Genomic DNA, 25,316 nt, shown 5'->3' with positions numbered 1-25,316 from the left:
AGCCACAAAATTAAACTACCGCACCATAAACAGAAGATATACATTTGCGTATGTTGAATTAAAAGCGTGAAATTACCGAAACACAATCCTTTTTAGGTGCCGTAACGGAGGTTAGTTTGTGAGAGAAAGTCAGGAAGAAGCATCTCACTGAGGCAAAAAAAAACAAAAAACAGTTAACCTCTTTTTCCAAATATGAGTCACTCGCATCAGTCGGCGTAGCCAATCTCAAACAATGACGCAGACTTTTTATAAGACAACATGACATGAAACGCATCTGTGGTTAAATGATACAAGAGAAAGAAATTTCAGAAGAAGTTGGGAGTGACTCACGGCTCCCCTGTTGCTTTTCGTATCGCTGATGACAGTGGGGGTCTAATAGAGTGAATCTCGTGGAGAGAGGCAGAGGATTATCCAAGAGTGGGACGCCACAGAGCAAGATGTGAGACGGACAAGCTCCCTTTGTCTCTTCGATGCTCATGAAAAAAGAGGGAATATAATGAAGTGTCTTTCTACCTATTTACCTATCAGGCATAGATGTTTCATTGCAAGTGATCATAAAATTTAAAGGTAAATGAAAAGCTTTGAGATGGAAAGGAGGTTCTAAACTGGCAGCTAGTGAGAATTATGTCATGTCCTACTGGAATAGTCAGGTAATACAAGATGCACTGGCAAATATCTACCTATCTGTGTAACACAGGTTCAGATTTTGGTTGATATTGCCAAAGAGATTGTGTCCAGGCACACTGTATGTGCATGGAGGAAGAGTCAGCGTGTGGCCCAAAGGTGCTGGGAGGTCCTTATCAGTCGAAATGTCGCTCTGTGGCAGCTTCAGATATAAATCAGAGTCAGTTTTTACATTCTGTGGCCGCCTGTCTTCCTTTTGGTCCACTGTTTAAGTCCCCACTGTCTTCTCCTTGTCTCGGGCCTCCGTCTCCTCAGACTTCAGGGGGAGGCGAGTCAGGCTGGGGGCCCCCATCCACCCTAACCACTGCAGAAAAAGATAAGATATATGTCAGGCTGTGAAAAGAAGACACTGGTGGGTTTTTTTTAGTTGTAGAGCTCTTCTTTTATTATCTTGAAATTTCACTCCTACCAACACTGTTTCTTGTGTCTCGCACTGGAAAGATCCTTGTTCTATTTTCTTCAAAAAGTTTCTTAATCACGAGGAAATGTTTCTAATCACCTGAATGTTATAACTATCCATTCACCAAAAAATAAACTACTTACTATAAGTCATGTAAAACCTCTAAAACTCTGGATAATCACACATTACCCTGTAGAGGGCCCTATGGTGTCATCCACTCATTCAAGCTTGTTAAACTGGATCATTAGCTCCATGAGGATGGGAAACAAAGCTGATTGAGGGAAACCATGGAAACACCTTGGGAATGAAGACTTGTGAAAGTGAACTACAGTACAACACAGTTTGAAGAAGGGACTACCTATAGTGTCACTCTCCTCCTACAAAATCCTTTTCCAAACATCATACTGCACTAAGAGCACTAAGATCGCTACACCCAGTTTTTCTGCTTCCTTTCTCCATCTACTCTGATTATGTCCAGCGGCAGTCCAAAGCACTCGTCTCTTCCTTCTGCTTAAACAGACACTCTACAGGCATCCTCAGTGACACAGAGCAGAAAGACTCTGACACTGGCCAGTGCCCAGCCATCTGTATCACGCACAAGTTCATGCACACAGACACACAGTGGCTTGCACCTGCACTTCTGCTTCAGTCCAACTGTTTCTGAACTGGCAATGCACCTCATTTCAGAGGCAGCATTGATAATAATAGCCACATGGCTGTTTTATAAAGTCCGACCTCATTCCGAGAATCAATACAAGCTGTCTTTCACTGAACCAGTTCAATCAGGTCTACTCTGAAACGTGAACTCCCCATCAGAGCGAAGCCTTGTTACAGACTCTTTTTTTTTTCCAATCAGAACATTCAGGGAATCCTGATTGGATCCAAAGCCACTGTTAAGCTTTGAAATTTGCCAATTGTGATTGTGATTTGTGGTTTCATGATTGTCACAAGAACTCAAAAGGAAAAGTTTAAGAGTCAGTGTTTTACTATGTTCACATATATATCTGTTTTTCTTTTGATAGTTTACTATCAAATAGCACTACTTATATTCATTTCAGAACTAATTTTATTCCATTTAAATCCATTTTCATTTTTTAGGGCACTTAAAAGGATACTACATATTTTTGTGTTTACTTGATTAACTAAACCCTGCATGAACACAGTCTTTTCTTCCTAAATTATAAACCTATTTGCTAAATTTGCCTGATCCCTCTTTTTTGTATTTTTATTTGTCATCAGGCATTTGTGATAGCATGTACCAAGCTGATGAATTTCCATAGTCTTTTTTTATATCAAATATCTGCTTATGCACTTGTGTCATGGGGCAAGATATTTGTACCCAATTGTGCATTTGCACAATGCCAACAACAGCGCATGGTGGGAGCAATAGAGTGAACTCGTTTGCCAAAATACAACCTTGAACCTTAAGCTAGGCTCTGATCATAATTTAGATTTTTATAGTTTTGTTTTTTTTATGTATCTGACTTTGTAAAGAATCACTGGTTTACAGAGCAGCAAGTCTTGCACCAGATGCCTGTTCTCTACACTGGAAGCCCCAGCTGGTGGTTGTCCCCAGAGGCTAATTCAAAAAACTAGTCACCAGGTTCCCAGCACTTCAGAAATTTGCTTCTACATCCTGGGATAAAAAGGGAAGCTGAATATTAGTCAGGACATTAGAGGGTGAATATTTAGTTTAGTTGTGAACTTATTTCCGAGACCTAATTGCTCCTTGATTGTGGATTTGACAAAAACAGATGAAATAATAAGACTCTGGCTTTGGGGGAAAAAACAGCCTAAATCCTTGTTGATACCATCAAGTGTGTTGATTTGTTAAACCAACATCTTCAGGGTAATCAAACCACTTAACCAATTATTAAAGTAGTTTAGAATAATTTAATCAGTTAGTCGACTCATTGCAGCTCTACTGTGCACCAAATACATACTTATTTCACGCGGGGTGTCTGCTGCCTACTTCTATGCTCATTATTCAGATAACAACAGCAGTGAGAATACTTCCACCCAGAGAAGTTTTTGCAAACTTGCTAATGTGGGAGGATGACAACCAGTTATGAGTCATCCCTCTTGTACTGCAGAAATTGCATTAGTGATTTGTAACATGACTCAGCTGCATTATTACTGTAACTTTCAGCTGTATAATGTTACAGAGTAAAGAATGTACTGCTGAGATTCTGCAGGTACCGTGGGCTCTCAAACGCAATCCCACATGTAAACCCCATGATGGAGGTGGACTGTAGTGATGCAATAAAGACTGTCGTCCCTCTGCGTTTTCAGCAAACCTTCTGTCAGTGGCTTTCATAGGAAGATTAAGCAGCATAAATCTGGGACTGTACATTTGCTACAGTGTTATTTTAGGTCAGTTTTGACATTAAAATTTCTACCCTTTCATCATCAGGTCTTTTGTTTTTTCCAATGACTCTGACAATCCTTTAAATATTTTTTGACTGACACCTGCTTTGACTCAGTTTGTTGGGCAATGAGGTCTCGTTTAAATTTTAAACACATATAATCTGCACAATTCATAGGGGGAAGCAGGCAGTAAGCGAGGGAGAGTTCAGGGAGGGGTGCTGCACAGATGAGATGGTTCTTTTCAATTCAGATGAGCAGACAGAAATGAGGCTGAGGACCCTTCATCTTGGAGGTCTCACCCCTCACCAGTGAATCATGCAGGGAATACCCTCATTGAGTGTGTCAGTCAAAGCGAGGGGACATTTTCAGTGCTCGGTTTCTGGTTTTAAAAGCCTCTTTGACTTGTTTTGACTGAAGCTGTTCCCATTACTTTAGCTACCAGTTAACTATGGTTCAGTGGAAACAGGAAACCCCCTGCGATTATCATGGATTTATGGCGCATATTCTCACTCCTTTGCTTTTTTTACAGTCCCAGTTGGTTGTGTAAGAGCACACAACCCCCTGCACAAGCACATTTGCTGCCTTTTTAATGGCTTCCGCACCGACAGACGGTGGTAATGCCAATTAGCACGTGCTAAACACTGATACTACATCAGATTTGGAGCCCAGGCCTGGATCCCATCTCGTAACACCTGCTAATGAGCCAGTCCGTTAAAGAGGTGACAGTGTTAAGCAGGCAGTCATCCTCTCAATGAACCAATGCCAAACTTTGCCTCCAAAAGAAATTCCTTTCTTTTCTTCGACATACAGCGGGCTTCACATTTGTTGAGTGGAAGAATGAAAAGAGGTACTCAAACAAAACACAAGAACAAAATGAGCTTTTTCCAGGCCTCATTAGAATGTAATGGGTATCCTAGACCAGACACAGTGGTTCGGATTGTAGAAGCAAGGATTTGTCAGTTGTTTGTCTTCGCATACTATTATCCTTATTATAACAATTTCTTAATCTTTACACAATATGCTTTGGAAGGGAAAAATAAAACCCTGAGAAAGAACAGGACAAGCGAGAACAACTGAAAACAAGATCACGAGTGAACTTAAGACCTCTTCAGTAGAGGAAAAAACTCAGTCTTATATGTATAAATCAAATAAAAAAGCTGGTTTCATTTTGTAAGTGCTATTTGAGAATTGAAGGACGATGGATGGCTCAGTGTTGTGCAGAGGCCACCTCACATTCCTGGAGCACTTACTTTTATCCTCCAAGGCTCTTTTTTTCCAGACATTCAGTGACAATTCTCACCGAGCCTCATTCTTCGCGTTTATATATTCAGTGCTATGCAGCGAATGAAATCACCTGATCTTATATTGATTTAAAAGGAGAATTAGATGGTCATAAAAGACTGGTATAATTTGAGATAACTGGGCTCAAATATAGTAATAATTCAATGTTTGCATTTATATTTCTTGTACTGGTTAAGGGATGATACCGGCATTTTGGGGGGGGGGGGTAGCTATTGTGATCAAATCCCTCTAACATATTGATCCTTTACATCCAAAGCTTGATAATGAATTTGCTAAAAAGTACTGCTGTTCCCAACAATCCAAAACACATTTCAACATACACATTCATGCTGCTTTAACATATATAAATCTGCAAGTTAGTCCCCAAAATGCACAGATTTCTCCTGATCCAGTAACATTCCCTACAATCTAAAGTTCCCAGCTAATTTTGAAAATGCCACAGCTCTTTATTTAAAACAAACAAAAGTTTTTAACAATATTTATGCCTTTAGTAGGAAGCACAGAAATTCTGGCCTGCAGACAAAAATGGCAAAGCACTAGAAAAAAAAATGTATACTCGGAGTTATCTTAATATATCTATATTAACAGTAATGGCAGATATCTCAGACAAACAAAAACACACACACAAAAAAGTTCATCTCTGCGTTTCTCCATCTTAATGCACTGCATTACAAGAAGTAAATTAAGGACATGGTAAATTGCTTTATAATAGATTAGTAAAGTGCATAATGTTGGTTCTAAGCCAGACATCATTTATTGAGTTCATCTTCCAAACAAACCTTTTAGATGTTGTCTGGCTTTCATGTCTGCATTGCACAATCTGTCCTAAAGACCTACACCAGAAACACTTCCCAAGTCCCCAGAGACAAATATATGGAGGAGTAGTGGTAAAGTCAAATACAGATCATACATATACAGTTACATACCCAGTCTATACATTCCTCCAATGTACTGACTGAGATGGAATCTGTGTCAAAATTCTGTCAACACTGAAATTTTTCACCTTGTTTTGACGGCAGGTTTCCTACAGAGCCGTAGTCTGTGCATTCCTTGAGTCTAATGCATCGTGAATACCTGTAAGACTTGGCCTCACCTACCTGCCTTTGGCAGCTAAATGTAGATTTTAGTCCTGCTGTTAGGTGATATACTGCTTTTGATCTCAATCCCGCAGAAATGTGTCTTCCCTCTGAGAGAAAAGCTTGCACAATGCTCAAAAAACACCACTACACACATTGATAAAATCTCAGTAGAATATCTTGATTTAATCGAGGTAGACTTTCCTTGGCACCGAAAGTAATACCACGTGAAGGAAAAATGTATTTAGTCTGGGATGAGTCTAAGTTTCTGTGATGAGAGGCCAGGTTTTCATGGAGCGAAGCACCTTAGCTCCCATCAGGCTTATCATTTTATTAGAACACGGTCACGCAATTTCCACTTTATGCTTTCATGGAACTGGGAAATTGATTTGCAATAAGCAAGAGAGGACAGAAAGATGAAAGATAAAGCATTTTGGATATTTAAATACCCATTTATCAAACGGAAAGACTGAAAAGCTGGGATTAGGGTTTGAGCCTACCTATCTGTTCCTGTGTATGAGAGTGCGAAGGCTGAGGCTGGACTTCAGCCTGGGCCTGCTGCTGTTGCTGCTGCTGCTGCTGCTGCTCCTGCAGACTCTGACTGTCCACTGAGATCCCGCTGTCACTGTGCAACTTCTCTCCTTCCGGCGTCACCATCTGGTTATTTGTAGCTCCACGGTTATTAGCTGCCTGTTTGTTCTGTTTGCAGCTATTCCACCTGTGGAAAAGTAGCACATCAGATAAGATCCAGTGCGATAAAGATACAGTCATGGTTTTAAACTAAAACAAATCTTCTTTCATTAAAGTATTACTTTTCTTTGGCTTTTTTTAAGCATTTCTAAAACCAGAAACACAAAAACAAAACTATTGAATGTACAAAATTATGTTCTTATCTTCTGCAATAGACAAACAGAAGTCAATAAGAGGTTAAGAGGGTGGCTTATCACCACATTATCAGCTACCTACATTGTGTTACATTGCAAATGGCCCTTTCAAGTCTCTATCTACAGTACAGTGTGGGAGCTGATGTCCTAACGTTGGTGTTGTTCCTAAAACATCATATTTAACAATCTTCAGTGCAAATGATGAAACACGTTTTACCCACCGGATCCATTACAACCTGCTCCACTCTTTGTATTACCTCACCTGGCCTTTGAAAGCCTTCCTGCCTTAAAGTGTTTCTGTCTGGAAGCCTTTTCTCCCAGAAAGCACTGCATTCAAACTTCTCCCACTACCATCACATTAGCAGGATTAGTCAGTTGCAATGATGAAAGTTGCAACAACATTACTTATTATGCTGAAAGAACTACGACAATGCTAGAACCCTAAAAATATCACCCGAAGATCCCAGCTGCTCTGCCCACTTTACTGGATATATTAGCTAAACACATTTAGTATTTAAGATCATTCTAAATCAAAAGCCTTAAAATGACAAATTAGTAAACTATATTTCATATTTTACATCATCCTCAGAATTAATGGACTAACTAGCTCCACAGTCCTATGCAAAAAGAATATTTCCATTTCCATCTATTTCTGTTTCTTATTTGTGAATTACACAAAGATTTTGCCACAAACATTTAGTGTGATCGACATTATAAAGTCCAGATGGAGACAGCATTTTAAATCAGTTCATTGCAATGCATTAGTTAGCTAACTAGCTACAGCTTCTAACACCTTATAGATATCCATTCACAGCTGTCGCTTCCACTTTCAAATTCAACAGCCAGCTGCTAGAATGGAGTAACTTTCACTTGTATTTCTTCAGAAAATGCTATGGGTCATCATTATCACTGTAAACTGCATAGTTATATTTTGTACTAGAATCTTAGAAAGCAGAATTATAATTAGTGTTATGAATACAACTACAAGAAAAAGAAACACTAAATAAAAATAAATATACAAAATACTATAAAAAAGAAATACAACAAAGTGTTCTTCTTGTAGAAGATAAAGTAATGTGAATCAGTAATTTAAATATTCATGAGGTATTTAGTGGTACAGTACAGTAAACACCTCTTCTTATAAAATACTGGGTGTTAAAGAAATTCATGTAATTTACAGTCTGTCTATGCATGTCAACAAGTACATGAGGTTATTAACCAGATGTGTGCGTGACTGTGCTGATAAATCTGGCACTCAAATTTCCTCTGGTCGGCACTTTTCAAACAATCAATGCTCTTAATGAGCTTGTTTACTTGCTTCAAATGTGTTATAGCCTGGGTTTGTATCTGTCTGTCTGAGTGCTTGCATGTGTGGTTGCACGTCCTCACTAACGTGTGTGTGTGTGCGCGCGTGTGTGTGTGAGAGAGAGAGAGAGAGAGAGAGAGAGAGCAAAAGAGAGACAGTAAGGGAGAGAGACAGCTCTCTGAAGTATTAAGAGCTGAGTTTGGGGTTTTTTTGTTATGGTGTGTTTTAGCACAAATGGCTTAAAGCCTCTTCAACCGCAACTGGAATTAATATTCGACCAGCCACCTTACTACTACTTTTCAACCAGATGTTGCCTGGGGCAGATGTCGCTCCAAGCAACATTCAGACCACCATCATTGTTCACTCATTCTACACCAGGCAATATTTTTGAATAAGTTGTAAAACCCAAATGAGCCAATATCCTTGACCATAGAGTTGCTTTTAATTATTTCTCTTCACAAACTGACCTCCTAAAGATGAGATAAGCGGCAAGACCCACCACCATGGCAGCCAGGATAGAGCAGTAGATGGGTATGAGGTTTTCATTGAGGCCGTGACCGAGGAAGCGAGGAGAACCAGCGCTGGACGTAGTCGTTTCTCCTCCTGGCAGTGGGCTGTAGGAGGCATCAGGAAGGAAGGGATCAGGGAGGGAGGATGAAGATATATCCAAATCGGAGGTAGGAATGACATCGGTAGGTAAACTAGGATCTATAAGGAAGAAAACAGAGAGACAGGAGCATTTATGAGACAGGAAACATGTTATTTAAACTGCTTATATACAGCTATAGAAATAGAGCACAATTAGATTCTGTCCACATTGCAGGCTCAAAAAATATTTATTTCTGTCTCTGACTGTGTACTGCATGGAAGCTCCAAATTACCATGGCATTTATGTCCGTGATGAATGTAGGTAAACTTTTCACTAGAACTGCCCTTTTGTTTTAAGTTGGTTCCACTGCGTCATTGCTGACAGGATTTTCAGAAGTTAACATGATGCACTCTGAGCTCAATATTTTGAGGAGGCTGTGCCAGTGGCAGCATGGAGACTTTTACCAGCTTTCTGTACAGCGTTCACCATTTTAGTTTCACAGCAACACCACTTGTTGTTGCTATATATAGTTTATCATAAACCAAAGCACTGGAAAATTTTGCCCTGCTTGTAATGTTAAGGGGAGTACTGTATGACAACTTCTGGGAAAATCTTTTTATTCATCCATTACTGTCTAAAAAAAAGGAAAAATCCAAACATTACAAAAATAGAGATAGTTCTCTGAGAACCAAGAAGTCATAGAAGTATATAGTATAATATACATATAAACTTTATTCACTTCCTGTGTATAAATCAACACCTTAATGTATTAATTTCATTGTATATTCCCGTGCATATACCATAATCAAACAAGTCACCAAGTCCCCAAGCAGATGTCTGGCGTGCTGCACTCATGTAGCAGCTGTTTCTGATAGACAGATGGGTTCTTCCTGAGTTGCTCTGTGCAGAAAGAAGGAATGCTCTTTAACTAAGGGGGTAAATATCCACCACCCACTACACACTCAGCTTTCCCCACACCAAGTTTGGGCCTTGCATGCCAGGTCTCCTCTCGCCACATCTCCATCTGTGTGATCTTTGCGCACTGCACAACATTGAGGCCATATGGTTTCTAGCTGAACAAAGTCTGGGGTTTTAGCGAGGTCATCATATTGAGTTTAGCCTTTGCTGAGGCCAGAGAAGCGAGAAGAGCACTGTGCTACTGGACGGGTCTGGTTTCTATCATAGTTATGTCTGTAAAGAAGTAATTTTCATAAATTGTCCTATTTCCTCTTTTGTTGTGAGCTCCATTAATTATTTCAATGTAATTTTCCATTTTGCAGCAGCTCCATGGCATTGCTTCTTCTGAAAAAACAATGCATCCATCATATCTCTCCAACACTCCTGTCATATTATGCATTTGTTTTGAAAAGTTCTGCAAGTTACAAAGCAGCGATTCTGTTAGATGACAGAAAAGGTCTGCAGAGAAGGTTACAGATTATGCCTTCTGTCAAAGTGTGGTCGAAAAGGCCAAGTAAGAGGTCTGTCCAGGCAAATCTAAGACCCCTCTGAGCACAACAGCAGAGTGGGGACGGAGTTGTGCAGCCTGGTTCAGATCTGAGCCAGTAATTCCCACCAGAACCTCAGGCTGCGCCTCATTAGCTTTGTCTTGCACTTGCAGGATTAACCCTGTGGAGACTCCTGGGGTTTCCTTCATGGCCAAACACCGGGACACTCAATCCGAAATACTTTCGGTGTCCCCTCTTTACAGATGTTATGATTTTTTTTAGGGCTGCTATCTGGTTTCCACATATTATATTTCTGTGTTCTAAGCTTTTATCAATAAGTACAATATAACCTTTAAACATGGTGTATTTAAAATCAGATATAACATCATTTTTAAATAATAATTATATATAAAGAATTCAATTAAAATTTAAATAGAATTTATTCTGAAACTCGGTTAGCGGGAGCCTTCAGAAACTCCTACTCCATTGCTGGCTCGCTAGCGCCCCCTAAATAGAATTTATTCTAATGGCATAGTTATATTTAACCTAAAAAGAAAAAAAAAACTCCAACAGGTGACCATCAGTGAGCTGGTACTCTGTTTCACACGTCTTTGGCAAATCACTCATTTGAAGGCTCCACCAAAAAACTAGGGTCAACTTTCCTGCTAACACATCTACAAGCTACTTTGTAACCCACCTCCCCTCTAGCTCGTACTTTAAATGCATGGTTCGAATGTATCAGTGTTATGTCATTTATATTCTGTATTATATGAATGTTGGATATTGAGTAAGGGAACAATCTTCCAGACAAGACTAGTAATGGAAGGAAAACCACACCACATGATTGCTGTGACCGCTGATGTTAACAACACGAAAAAGATATTCAGTGGACCATGACAGCCAATAGCTGTCCTATTTCTTCTGATATAGCAAATACTCAGGTTTCTTCATGATGATTTGTTGCATATATTACATACGGATGATTCTTTTAATAGTTCATTTGCATCTTGATGGGCAATTTGTCTGGACTTTTTTTCTGTTTGTCATTAAGAGTCCACGTTGGTCTGTCTTTCTGCATGACTGTGGCGGGGCAGTTCTGTCGTAAGGGTATTGGGTTGCTGAAAAAGCAGAAAAAATATTTCGTGGGACAGAAAAACAGAGCACAACAGAGCCATACTTAGAAACAGAAATAATGCGGAGACCTATTTAAAGCGGCACTATTGATTGGGATCTGTCTAAAAGGAGGGAGTGGAACATGGGTGTTTGTATTACATGCATTTCTTGACCTTTCCTGGGATGTAGTCAGGTTTCCTAAGCTCTGCCATACATCATCCGGCTAATGCAGGGATGGCTAATGGTATTAGCAATGCAACCTGAGCTCACAAATAGAGCACATTTTGAATGGAAGGTGTGAAAGTGTGCAGATGGTCTAGGCTTATATACAGTTTGTCAAATAAGTTGCAATCCCTACACTTTTGTCTTCACACTGGCTTTTAAATCATGTCACTCTTCTGTAAGTACGCTTTGGTGCAATCAGTGCTCCCTACATGCAGATGTATGCTTACAGTACGAGTCTCACCTAGGATTTGCTGTAAATCGTTTATCTCTTTCCGAGCCAAGACGACAGCTCTCCTGGGAGCATCCTTTGCATAACTCTGACTCAACACATAAAGTACAGTGTGCTACGTCTTTATTGTGACTCCTTCATGCTCTCATTTCTATAGGTTGAAGAAAAAAAACTCTGGCTGTAGACCAAAGGACAAATATAAGCCTGCAGAGGCTGCATACACTAACTGGAACAGAGCAGGAGCTTAAAGGCAGCAGTGGAACTTTAACAATTTAATTTTCGGAGCAGAGGGTTTAAAACAATCGTGACGCTAAATAAAACTAACCCTGGATTTTATGAGCGTGGGCCTGTGTGTTCAGGGAGATGTGTTTATTAGTGGGGTGTGGACCAAAAGGGGAGAAAAAAAAAGATTGAATTTTTATGAGCCATTGAGGTCTTTATGGTGAAGTTAACCCCAGGGTCTTGAGCAGTGGTTGATGTCTTGACTGCTGCCAGTTCAGGGTGGAGATGAGCAACTATCAGGCGCAGAACACGCACAATGACCTCTTTATCAGCCACCAAACACTCTCCCTCTGTCTCAGCTCAGCTTCTATCTCAATTGCCTGCCGTGCACACATCTATCATACGCACACGTACTACGAACTATTCAAGTGAGCGCTCTGTCTTCTGTGAGGGGGGTTAATAGGAAGAGTAGAGGGGAGGATAGACAGAGAGGCAGAGTGTTAGGAGAGAGGGAGGAGGGGGTACAGATGAACAGAGGAGCTGCTGTAAAGTGCTCTGATTAGCAGGAGTAATTATACTGCAGCAGTGGAGGCACTGAATGCACACTGGCCAACTTCCACCACTCCGCTTACCGAGCCACTTGAGGGCCACTGTGGGAAGAGATAGAAAGAGGGGGAGGAGAGAAGGTGATGAGCGTGGGGTAAAAAAGAGCAAAGAAGTCTGCTTTATCTGTGTTTTTAATCTTTCACTCCCCTTCTCTTGGAAAAGCTGTCAAACAGATGCTCAGCATTTCACATTTAATGCAAACCTGCTCAACTGGAGGCCGGACAACACCTTTTGGAAAAGCTATCTCAAGGCCAACCGGATCAAAGGTCTTCGATAAAATGTGGCGGAGGTGTTTACAGCTTCAGATCAAAAAGGTTCACGCATGTGCAGCGTCTTTAATGAAAAACGTAGGAATAAAATCACACTTGGCAGGGGAAGAGTGTGCGCGCGTCATGTTAGCCTGCTATCAGTTGTATTGATTCGGGATGCTCATATAAAACATTTGTGTGTCTGAAGTTGGAGACGACTAAGCTTGCATGCGTGTGTGTGTGTGTGTGTGTGTGTGTGTGTGTGTGTGCATACTGTAGTCAAGTGTGGGTGCTCATAGAGGTCACTCAGCGAAACCTGAGCACAAGTAGAAGAAATCCCTGGACTGATATCGACCCCTCTGCATAGAATACCAGCACAGCACATATGCGGCAGCCCTCTCTTTCTCTTTCTGACTCTGTCATTGTATCATGTAATTGACACTTGGTGACAGCTGGATATGGAGATCTGGGAACTTTAAAATGCTTTAATCACACCTTATTTACTGTATAGAAATAAGGCAGCGGGATAAGAATAAAATATAAAAATTCCTCCTGTAAAAATTACCAGTAAGGCACTTTCTCCTTTGTCATACCAAGCTTACTGTATGCACAGTATCAAAGACCACCATGTAAGGTCAGCAAGCATCATCATGACCGCATGTGACTGCAGCCATTACCCGCAGGCCCACTGGTGCTATTATTTTTCAAACAGTCACATATCATGCCATCTCCAGTCCCCACCGTTACTGCTGCTGCAGTACCATCACTCAGGACAAGGCGGGTCACAGTTGATCTGCTTGGGTGGGCGCTAAATGGGCAGCAAAAGGCTGCATTGTGGCCTACGGGACAGCAGATATTTTTGGACAGGCCAGGCTAATGGTAGGCATTACTTTGAAATTCCAAGTGGAAGTAGATTATATGCCTGGACCATATATATTTTTGAGATGAGCCAATGCATTATTCAGGCAACTAAAACTAAAGTCTAAATTTTAATTTTTTAAAAAATTTAGTTTTTCACACTCTAATTAATTAGTTTTGAAAATAGCAATTAATCTGTCTGATTTCTTTATCATTTTATCATGGTGGCAAACAATATAAAAAATAGACCATAATTTGAATGGTGTAAAAGATTATCTTACTGATCAATTAATAATAAAATGCTAAATGTGGCGCTCATGTAAAAGTTGTTATGTATGTTTAGAGTCATTTTTCCTGCTTTTTTCCCCTCCAGTTCATTTCTCCATTGTCTTTTTTGCCATTAGAATCTATTATAAGAAGCTTCAAGTCATCCTCTCTACTACAACATGGGCTTGACAAATTTCTGAGGCTCATTAACTTGGTATATCCACCTGCCACCACCAGTGTTTGAGGCCATGAAATCTCAACCCTCTCAACGTTTAAAAGGGGATTATTACAGCTCCTTGCTGAATACCAAAATTTATACATAAACATTTTTCAATAAATTGATAATGTGCACAAGAGATTAGTAGGCCTTTAGCCAGTTTTCCATCTATTACGATCATTCTTTGAAGCATTTATCCAAAATTGCCTCACTGGTTCAAGCATGCTTTCCCATAAGATAATGCAGAAGAACATTTTTTCATACAGGAAATCGAGAGCAATACCAGCGAAGACATTTTACCCCATAGATTTGAACTTTGCGGCCCCCTGATGAGGTCAATTTCACGCCTTGTCTAACCCAAGCGAATTTATAGCTTCCTTTGGTACAAGGAGCTTGACTTTGCTCTGACATTCTGAGCTTCTGTTTTGTGGTCGAGACGATTATTCATTGTCCCTTTGTTGACACTGCAGCAAACTTTGACCTTTTAATGCTAAAACTTTGAACATCCTGCTGTTTAAAAATCAGACCAGGGATGACCTCTGACCACGTTTGTTCCCACACATGTGGAAGTTACCCCTGCTGATTTGTGCAAAATGTGACTGAGACATATATGATGCTGTTTTAAAATTACTTTTTAAAACTTTTTAAACGGACTTTTACCCCTGATATGTTTGACATAGAAACCATCTTGGTTCGTTTTTACCTTGGTTTCGTTCAAAGGTGAAAAAATATCCTTTAAAAAAAATTCAACTATATGAAACCAACGTGAGTGTGCAGAGCGTGCAGTGCAGACTTACTGTAGCAGACAGTGTCACTGGTTGGCGTGCAATTAGCTTGTTGTGTTTCGTTTTCATCACAGATGGTGCAGGGCAGGCAGGGTTCGAGGGAGTTTTCCTCGTCAGAGAAGGTTTCGTCGACACATTCCTCACACACCGTGTCGTGATCGTGATCACAGTGGGAGTACACGCCCTGTCCCAAAGGGCATACCGTACACTGCTCACAACGGCCAGTTACAGTGTTGAAGAAATAGTTATAGTTACAAATGCATTTGGCATCGTTGGAGTCGGTGCATGGCGTCTCCATCCGCATCAACCCGGTGCACTGAGTGCATGTCTTGCACTCCTCTGTATGACTGTAGTTCTCAGAGAAGGTCTCGCCTACACATTAGAGGAAAGGTTTGAAAGGAATGGAGATGAGTAAAAAAATAAAAGAGATTAGAAGATGAAGAGAGAAGGAAATGTGAGGAGATAAACAGGGAGAAAAACAGTGAGTATAATGACATTAATCATGTTTACTGCACATTCATTAAAAGGAAGGACACATTGATCCACTGGGCTCTTTAGTGATTTGTGCTTCGGGACAAGAAAGGTGCTCTTGTTGGGGAGCGAGTCAAAAGCCTGCTGTGCTCATTATGATATCGATCCCAGAGTGTTTGTGCTGCGCTGAGTAAACTGCTTTAATCTCAGTCATACGCGGGGAGTGAAATGCAGGTGCATCCACATCCTTCCACTGAAAGCCTGTCTTTAAAAGTCATCATCACTGACTTAAGTAAATTAAGATACTTTTGTTACCTGGTCATGATATAAACTGATCTAAAAGCACAAATAGAATTTTTAATTGCCATATCATAATTGAATATATCATAACATAATGTAAGGCTGCAGTCGTATGTTTAAAACTTGACCTCCTGTTTCTTTTCCTTGCTGATCTTCCTTGATTTCAAGGATAACACCATGAGGTGAGGGAGAAATACAGATATGGAATTTGAATTGCGCTACAGTCAAAGACTGTTCTATTTGAACTACCCAGTAATGTATCGCAAAAGGCGCATTGAGTTCTTACCAAGTTGCTTCAGACAGATAAAGACAACCCAGAGAAAATAACACTTTATTACCAAGGTTGGATTTTTTTAATGGAAATTGGCAAACACTTCCAGGAGTTACACTAATGATCCAATGCAACTCCCGCCTTTATTTAAGCTTTTTGTAACTGAAGTAAGACTAAATAATAACCATCATCACAAATGCTGATAATAGGCATAAACGTCTAACTGCAAGGTACCAAACAACATAAAAAGCAGATACTGTTCAGTAGGATAGCTTCAGATATTTTAGCTTTAGGTTTAACACAGGCTAATATTAGCTAAGCTTCACTCTTTGATCTGCCTGAAGTAAGAGTGTGTAAACTGGCGGACTGAGTAGTAGCATCATCTATATAAAACACATGTTATTTCTGGTTTGTGTCATATGTTTGCTAAACCTTCACAGGGTATGTGTGTGTGTGTGCAAAAAACCTTGAGTTTAAGGCACATTTCACTGTATAAGTTTTTCTTGTGAGTTGTGTGCAAAGGGAGAAAAAAACATATCAGACCACAGTAGTGTTATCAGAGAAATGAGATAAAAGCTGTGGTGACTTATTACTGGCTGCCTTTGAATTACTCCAAGCTCTTCAGATTTGTTCTTCTGTGCTATTTGGAGTCGGGAGGATTTGGGAGAGTTCATGACTGAGGAAATGATGACCTCAAATTAGCTTATTCTTACACTGAGAGTTCCTCGGGGCACAAAGTAATCTATTAATATTGCATTTTCATATAGACTTATTTTCAGATATAATTGGATGCCTGCTGAATTATGCATACAATGTGAAAGCGAGAGTGTTTGTGTGCCCTATGAGTGTGCTTTAGCAGTTGAATGAGTTGAGAGTATAGTAGAAAGGCCGACAGGGGTGGGGGGCGACACTAAAGCTCACATTCATTACAGAGGCAGTGTCACTGTTTTTCAAATACCTTTTTGTGTGTGTGTGTGTGTGTGTGTGTGTGTGTGTGTGTGTGTGTGTGTGTATAAAGAGCGGTCACCTTGAGAGAGCTGCAAAAACACCACGAAGACTGTTGTGTTGTACACAACATTCAATGGGTACAACACAACAGTTTGGAATAAAGGTTTCACAACATGAGATTTTGCGACAAGAATGCAGCTTTATAAACTGCTTAATTAACACCAGACATTGCTCGTTTTACTATGAATTTCACAAAAATGGAGCACGTAGCAAGTTTACACTCTTCAAAATCTCCTCGGCGTCTCCGTGCTGTTTGTCTTGAAGGGAAATAAATCATTGGGAATGGCAGAACTATAAATAAAGCCACATGCCTGTGTGGATGTCTGGGACTTGCAGAGCTCTTATCTGCATATCCATATGCTTCGGAATATGTGTTTTTCACAGGAATTGCTTAGCGGGTGTCGTGTTGAGAAACAACATATTGTCAGTGTGAAAAACCCTGCAGCAATGTCCCAGCGCTTGCTTTTACGTTGTAAGCGGCTCCGGCAAGTAAACACTGGCACCAATTGAAGCTCTAAACACCTTGTAAACAGCAGCGCTGCTAAGAGGCCGACTATGAGACCTGTCACATTATACAAGCAGACTGAGCGGAGCAGATGGAAGTAATGATATAGACACAGGTAGAATGATCAACAAGCTCTGCGCGAGCAGTCGCTTGATTCGCTCGAATGATTCTCTAGATTGTTTGACGCAGCACAACTATAAGCAGTCTGTGAGGGTGGTCCCAAACCCCCCCAAAAAGAACATATTCTAGTGTTGAGGAAGGGCTGGTGTACAAGTAGGAGGAGAAAGGGTCACGGGAAATGAGGCAAGCAGGGATGTAAGTGCGTTCAGTTTCCTTTTAGACAGCATCAAATCCTGTGCTTTTTCTTTAAGGGTGAGTCTGTCATCACCCTTTGCTCTTATTACTGTTTGCAGGCAGAAGTGATAGAGGAGGGTGACACTAACTGAATGATCCAGACACAGACAAACACCAGACCTCCAAAGTAAATAATCATTTGAATTTGTGAGGTTGAAACCTTTGTTTTGATTTCAGTCAGGCTCAACCAGTAAACCTCCCCTCCTCATTCATTTCAATTATCCCGCTGCGAACAGGCTTCCTCGCTAATTTTAACTCGCATGCATGAGTCCCTTTGCAGTTCTTGTGCGTAAACATGCCTAAATGTGACCATATGCAGCGAGTGTTCAGCAGGAACTGTCAGAAGAGATGTGTGTGGGCGTGTGTCTGCGGTGCATGCGTCAGCGCTTTCATGTGGAAAGAAGAAAGGAAGAAAGTTAAAGGCCATCAGGTGAGAGTGCATTCTTTAATCAAATATGGCCTTCTTTCTAATTGTCCCCAGCTGAGATCTGATGAGCACACATCAGCGTTTAGTGTCATCGTGTTTGGCTATAAAGGTGGTTGCGGGTAAAGGGAAATGTGGTCGTGAATGGGGGCGCGATGCACTTAAATTGTGCCACTTCAGCCCAGGAGGACCACCCCCCTCATCTAACGCTGATGTGTTTCAGCCCCATTAGTGTCATCAATAATGTAGTTCTCGATGGCCTTGAGGCTATTTGATGATGTTCACAATCAGCACTTTAGGTGTGAGCATGAGCAATGCTGGACATTTCCTACCCTTCACAGAAAGTACCGTGTTTCTGCTTAGACGCTACCCAAAACGCTGACCCTCTGCTGACTGAGGATAAATTATCAACATTTGGAAAGTTGCGTGACGGCTTTATTTGGCTTTTTGAACACAAATCATTTCTGTCTGTAATTATCACCCTGCTTCTTTGGACCACTTTGCTTCCCTCAGATTTGAAACAGGTGTTTCAAACATAGAGGGAATATTATTAACCGTAGCTATTCCAAGGAAGACCAAATTAGGCAAAATATAATTTAACAATCAATGTCCGCTCTTGCATCCCGTACTAATATCACTTTTTTTTAGGGTGTTATGTAGGGAACTAGCTTCATCTGATACATCTGCTACAGCCAGAGAAGGCCTGCCAGGAGAAAATCTCCATTTTCCCTTTCTTTATCCAAAGTTAAAAGAAACTTGATGCTCTGCTTCAGCCGTCCCCAGACATTCCATGATTTGAATTTTCCTTTAATTTCCAGTGAGTCCCAGTCCAGTTGGCCAGCAGGGCTCTTCCACATTGACTCCTGGGGTTTTCCCCCACATATTGCATTCAAGCACCTTTGAATGGCTTACTAAGTGAGGCAAGTCTGGTTGTCTTATCTCCCATGACAGCAGTGAAAGTGAAGGAGACTGATAAATATTTTATTGCTGCTGATGCTGGCACTCGTCCCGAGCTGAGACCGTGGAGACCATTGGTAGGTGGAGGAGTAGAAGTGGGATTCAGGAAGTGGGATATTAAAGGGGGTCGAGGTGAATACAGATTTGCCCTTATTTACCGTGAAACAGGAAATGGATGTGTTGGATTTTACTTCTCAATTATTCATATCTGCACTTTAGAAAATGTATTTATAGCATTCATTTTTCGAGTAAGGTCGCTGTTTTAGCCTCTAACCTTTGCTTGTATATAAACGCCACTCAGCCTTATTTTAGCGACTGTGCTCCTGGGGGGGGTTCAGGTACATTAATATTTAAATTGCTGAAACAAAAACAATGCAGAAAAGTATAAAAATGCATTTGCACCGGAAATTGAATTGAACCTCCTGGGTATTTGAGGTTAATTGTTGAGTGTTTATCAGTGGTGAATACTGTTCCTGTATTGCAAAGCAAGATAATTGTTCGCTGTTAGAGGCACAATAGGCTTTTCAATATGGTTTAATTAGCTGGATCAAATTGGTAAAGATGCACTGATGTAACAGTATGCATGATAAATGAGCAGATCGTGCCCTTTGGTGCCTGGCTCTCTAATACCATTTTATCCGCTAATACAGACGATGAGTCATAGCAACAGGAAGGGGGAGGGGGGAGGGGGGCGGCATGCTGGCTGAGAAAAGTGAGAACAGGAGATGAAGGGAGACACGACAAGAATTGGTGTAGAGGAGTTGGGGATGAGGGAGAGAATGAAACAACATCTATTCAGAAATACAGTCAAGAGAGCCAGCCCACATTATAGGAAAGTAGAGCTGTGGTTTAGCATCTACACATCATCTGCCACTGTTTGCTGTAGCAATATGAAAAGGAATATGGTGTGCAAGACGAAGTCCTCGTGACGTCAAAGCAGTGATAAAGTCCAGACGCCCATGAAATAGCAGCGCGCTTATCCTCAGACTCCAGACACCACTTAGTCATTCCAAGTTATCAGATGCGTTTTTCATTGTTAACTAATATTTATAATATTAATTCTTAATCTGGATTTTCAACAGCGCTGATGGAAAAATCATAAAAATTTTCACTTTTACTTTTGCATATCAGCCCATTTTTGTCAAATTCATGCCTCTTCCTTTGCTTTGACACAGTAGGTTTATATGAAATTGACTCATTGTATCTTACCCGGGGTTTTTTCAGCCTGTGGCACTGTTTTGCTCTACATGTAGAAAACTGGCTCCCTGTTCTTGCACCAACAACTGCAGCTCTTGAGATACCCAAGGCAAAAAAACTTCAAAGGATTGAAATTAGACCGACTTGAGATGCTTAAATAACATAATGTGGCTCAGAGATTTGCAATTTGTTATGCAAACAAATTCACAAGTCCAAGACTTGAATTCTCTGTGGATAAAAAGTATTCCTGCCAGTCCGTAATCATTCCTCCACAATTTAATCATCTCCCTCGTAATGGCATCCAGTTGATATTTTGGAGGGTTCTGTTTAGCACATGGGAAGATTTTGATGTTAAAAGACTTTTGCTCAGCACTTCTTGTTTATGAAAGGATTTTTCAGCACATGTTGCCATAATGGATTCACGCCACAAGTCAGTGTTAAACAGTTCTGCAGCTTTTGTTGAACTACGCAGTGACACTCGAGACCTTTACTTTGCATGCTGACAGAGCTACAGAACAAGAGAACTGCTACGACAAAATGCAAAAATCTTATTTTCTTCTTTGTGTTGTTGCGAAGTTGGAACCTTTCCCAACTCTGGGAAAGCATAGAGCAAGTCCCTAATGGTTTACAGCCTCAGCCGAGCTTTAAATGAACACATTTGGACCCACTTACAAGCATCAAACTGATGAACTCCTGCATTATTTGGGGGTAACTTGATAGAGACAGATCATACAGTTTATACAAATTGGTCAATAACAGTATTTCTGGCTTTGAAAATCTTTGTTTTTAGTTTGGATCTTGAGACCCCCAAATATGAATGGCATGTGTAAATAAAGATGATGCAATTGTTAAAAGTTTGTGTTGATCACATGTGTCTATGTTGGTAATCACATTCAGTTTTGCAGCTGTGCGTGAGTTTATATGTGTATATACTGTGTTTGATTTGTTTCTGGATTTATTTTAATCCTCTTACTTTGGGCTTACAAGAAGTAGAGTCAAGTTTTTTGCATCCTAAAGTTCTATAATGCAAAGATTTAAGAGTTGGTTGCTTAAATGCCTGTAATAAAAAAAAAAAACATGTTCGACCTGCTTTATTAGAACCACTCTGCACTTATATGAAAACTCTTTGTATGGTTTGTGGTTGTATTTTGGTTGCGGTAAGACTCATTGTTGTTGAGCTTTGTTTAGGCGGAAAGTTTCAGGGCCACAAATAGGAAAGGCAACACAAAATTCCGTAAATATCACAAAATGGTTTCAAAAGTGTTATCTTTTAATACAATATTTTGAAACTTGCTTGGTTTATGCATTGTTGCCTATTGATCATTAAAAAAAATGTGTTTTCCTAGTGGAAATGAAAAAAAATCTATTTTTACAGTTAGGAAAAAAAATGCTTTTGGCTCATGTAAATGAGAAAAAAATCCCCTTGGCTCTTGTGTGTTTTGCAGCCATAAATAATAGCAAGCCATTGGTAGAGCGTTTGCACAGTATTTAATCAAGTTGAAAGCTGTAAATGTTAACAAACTGTTAATTAGTGGATTTGAAGCCTCACTCTCCACACATCTATTCTAGAATTTAACCTAAAGCAAAAAAAACAAAAACATTTCACCAAATAATGATATATTAACCAACATCAGAGAAACTTGCTTTGTAACTTTGATTTGATTACTCTATTCATTTTTAATTGCATGCACAATAATAATAACAGTAATACAATACTCACTGTCCAAACACTGAGTGCAGACGGTCTGAGTAACGCCGCATTTCTTCAACACTCCCTCTCCAGGTGGACACTCAATGCAGCATTCTCCATTCCTGGTGAACTGGCGAGATTCGCAGGAGAGAAGCACAGCCCGCTCCGTCTTGGAGGCCAGCACCGCTGCCACCTGGCACACCGGGACACCGGCACAGTAAATCGGAGAGCAAACTTTCACACATAGACAAACGTGCTGCGCAGGACCGCTGTGGCGTGCAAGGCAAAGCAAATTGATGAAAATTACTGCCAGGTGTCCAACCTGTTCCTTAACTCTAACTGCCATTGGGATTCATCATAAATCATGTTGTCTCCGCCTACATTAGACACACTTTAAACAAGGCAGTCGTCTAAACTGTCCTAATAGCTCCCCTAAAGGCACATCAGCTCTAATAGTAAACTTATGACATGCTCCAGCCAGGGCAGTAAGCATAAAATCATGGGTGCACGACATTATACACATGCCTGCCCTAATTACTGTCTAAAGGTGAAATTTGTTGTGAATGTCAGCCTCTGCTTCCGATCTCCTCTGGCACATGCGCACAAGCACTTGTATTTCTACACTTGTGAGGACTTTATAAATTGTAAAAGTGCATTTCCTCTCACTAACCTCCCTCAACCATAACATGCATGTGTAAATCCATCCTTTACTCAAATTGGTCTACATGATGGAGGTTCATTTTTTTATTAAGTTTGAAGGTGAAAGTTTACATTGTGGAGACTTTTAACAATAAATGGGAGATAGGCCCCAAATTTAAAAAAAAAAAAAAAAAAGTTCACTCGTGTGAGTCAGCAGCTGAGGTCATGAATTAATTCTAAAGTCTTGTTTCTTTGCATATTTAAGCACCACATTTAATCATGTGGTCTCTGCACTCTAAATGCTTTTTATGGTGTTTCTTTCATGCATGCACAAATTATTTGTCACTAATATCCTGTCTGGTAATGCCCCATCCTCCCCCATTATCCCCTCCTCTGTGTTGCATTTCCCTCAGTCCTCTCTGATATAAATTCCATGCAGCTTTACTCGCAAAAGAACTGAGGCTTGTTCCGCTGGTGTGTGTACAACAATGCGAAATGAAAAGAATTCATACTCAGACGTTGGAGAACAAAGAAAAGCGTTATACTGAGTCACTTTCATGTCCTGTGGCTTTTATTATGTAACGAGCAAAAGCTCATTTCCACTTAATTCACATTTGCTGAGACATCAATTCAGTCTTTTTTCTGTCTTTCTCTCTGTCATCCTTCCTTGCCCCCCCCCCCTCCTTCTCTACTGTCCCTGCTTTCATTCAGAAACAGATGTACTGAGCAGCTAGCACCGCTCTCTCTCTTTCTCTCATTCCCACTTCTCTTGCTCAATATTTCCCCCTATCTGTCACTCCACTTTTTGCTCTCAAGGTGCATTCCTCTTCCTAATCATTTTTCCTGACTTTACAGCCTGTTATCTCAACGTTTTTGCACAAATTTCTGCATCTGTAAGAGTACATTATCAGACTTTGAGTCTGCAAAAATGAAACTTGGGTGGATCCCAAAACCATAAAAGACATTCCTTCTTAAAGGGGATGGATTCATGTCTCTAACTGCTCTCCCCTTCCTTTTACGTCTCACAGGAATTTCACTCAGCTAAAACACAGATTAATGACAAATGCAGTGAAATGGGCAGCAGGAATATGCATACACATATTAATAAAAATGTACAGTGACGCAGCTATGATATGCTTGGTTTGCTCCCACTTCAATTTCATGGTCAATTTGAGAGTTTATTTCTAAATTTAATTCTACCAAAGTGCATCCGACCGTCACCACTCTTTAAACCAGCTGTCATAACAGAGTGTCCGCTCACATCCAGGGCTGTTCACATGATGACTGAGCCACACAGCCCAATAAGACCAGCTGCTGTGCACTTAACAGAGTGCTGGGAGGATGTGACCTCTGCTTCTGGCTTTATTACCACCATCTCCTATAATCAACCTTTTTCCTATAATCAGTACTTTAATTTTAAGAATGATATGATTTGAAAAAAAGATCCACATTTTTGCATGAACATTCAAGCATCTTTCTCTGGTTTTCATTTAACACCCCAAATATGGCCAAAATACCCTAAAAAGTAAACATTTTGACAAAACATTATTATAAACTCATTACAGGTATTAAACTCTAGGTCAAAGCATCCACCAGAAGCTTCTGGTGTCTGCATGTGGCCCAGGGTGAAGAAGATATCGAAGATATTTTCCATAAACATAATTCCAGGAGTGCTTCTGAACTTTTTCTCCCATGCCTGAAAACCAAAAGGGAGGTACAAGTGCGCATTTAGGGGAACGTGTGTGCGTGCTTGCGTGCGTGCGTGTGTGGGTGGGTGGGTAGGTGGGTGCGCGCACAGCTGAACATCAACTGGTCTGTCCACAAAGTCATAATCAAATGAGTTTACATGTAGCTACATGCAGCACCCGCGTGTCATGTTTAACCAGATAAACGACTTACTGCTTGCCTCACAACAGCAATAAAATACATATTTACAAAGATATGACAGAAATTTCTCAAAACGGATTATAAATGCCACACAATGGTCAAGAAAAAGTCACCACGAAAGTCCCAACAGGAGCAGCAACAGCACAGATTTGCAAAGTGGGAAACAATTTCAGCTCCAGATGGCATGTTACTGAGGGAATCATTATTGAGACGTCACAGTGAAAGGAAATCCTTAAAAAAATGAAAAAGTGAAATGAAAAAGTCCATCGGGTCACTAAAACTCCATTTAAAGAATGACAGCATTAAAGAAGCAGGGTACTGCTGCAGTCACTTACTGCACAGACTACTTACCAAAGCGCATGAAATGACCAGCGATAAGGTAGAAGTCATCCTGATTCGTCAGCCGGAGTCACATAAAAGAGATGTTGTGCAGAGAAAGCAGAGCTATGTGTATGAGGAGAGCCGCTCAGCAGAAGTGCTCATTTTAATTCCAGCGGCACGGATTTTATCAATGAGTCCGCACCATCGCGCGTCTGTCCGGGACCTCTGGACCGGAGTCAGTTGCAAGTGTAGGTGCACCTCCGCAGCAGCGCCACTACTTACACACTAACGCACCAGCACACAGAGTGAAGACGAGGCGGAGGAGGAGGTGCAGGAGACCGTCCTGTCCGGAGTACTGCAAGTGCACTGCGGAGGAGGCAGGCGAAAAGAGGAGAGGGCCACGTCCACCCTCCACTTTATTACTCCTGATGCTCCTGCAGTGCAACCTGCTCCTCTCCCTCTCTCTCTC

The 25,316-nt window shown here is 40.7% G+C and overlaps 1 protein-coding gene across 1 annotated transcript; it reads right to left on the bottom strand.

The window, feature by feature from the left end:
- Positions 1 to 56: 56 nt before the first annotated feature.
- Positions 57 to 25,316, bottom strand: ngfra (nerve growth factor receptor a (TNFR superfamily, member 16)). Its single transcript, XM_005921851.2, has 6 exons — positions 24,878 to 25,316; positions 22,031 to 22,193; positions 14,836 to 15,195; positions 8,487 to 8,727; positions 6,330 to 6,547; positions 57 to 988 (listed from the first exon to the last, which is right to left on the bottom strand). Exons 1-6 carry the CDS (start codon positions 24,914 to 24,916, stop codon positions 936 to 938), a joined length of 1,074 nt encoding a protein of 357 aa, XP_005921913.1. The 5' UTR covers positions 24,917 to 25,316; the 3' UTR covers positions 57 to 935.

The sequence above is a fragment of the Haplochromis burtoni genome, unplaced genomic scaffold (assembly GCF_018398535.1).
Source record: "Haplochromis burtoni strain Fernald_Lab_line unplaced genomic scaffold, NCSU_Asbu1 Contig_52, whole genome shotgun sequence".
NCBI lineage: Eukaryota > Metazoa > Chordata > Actinopteri > Cichliformes > Cichlidae > Haplochromis > Haplochromis burtoni.
The sequence above is the reverse complement of the archived record's forward strand: the minus strand, read 5'-3'. Positions and strand labels throughout refer to the sequence as shown.

What these genes read in the sequence shown, in the direction of transcription:
- ngfra (XM_005921851.2), bottom strand. Translation starts at nt 24,916, where the DNA reads ATGACTTCTACCTTATCGCTGGTCATTTCATGCGCTTTG. An exon ending in GCTTATCTCATCTTTAGGAG is followed by an intron (nt 6,548 to 8,486) that starts GTCAGTTTGTGA and finishes ACTTTTCCACAG; the next exon opens with GTGGAATAGCTGCAAACAGA. An exon ending in TCATACACAGGAACAGATAG is followed by an intron (nt 989 to 6,329) that starts GTAGGCTCAAAC and finishes CTTTTTCTGCAG; the next exon opens with TGGTTAGGGTGGATGGGGGC.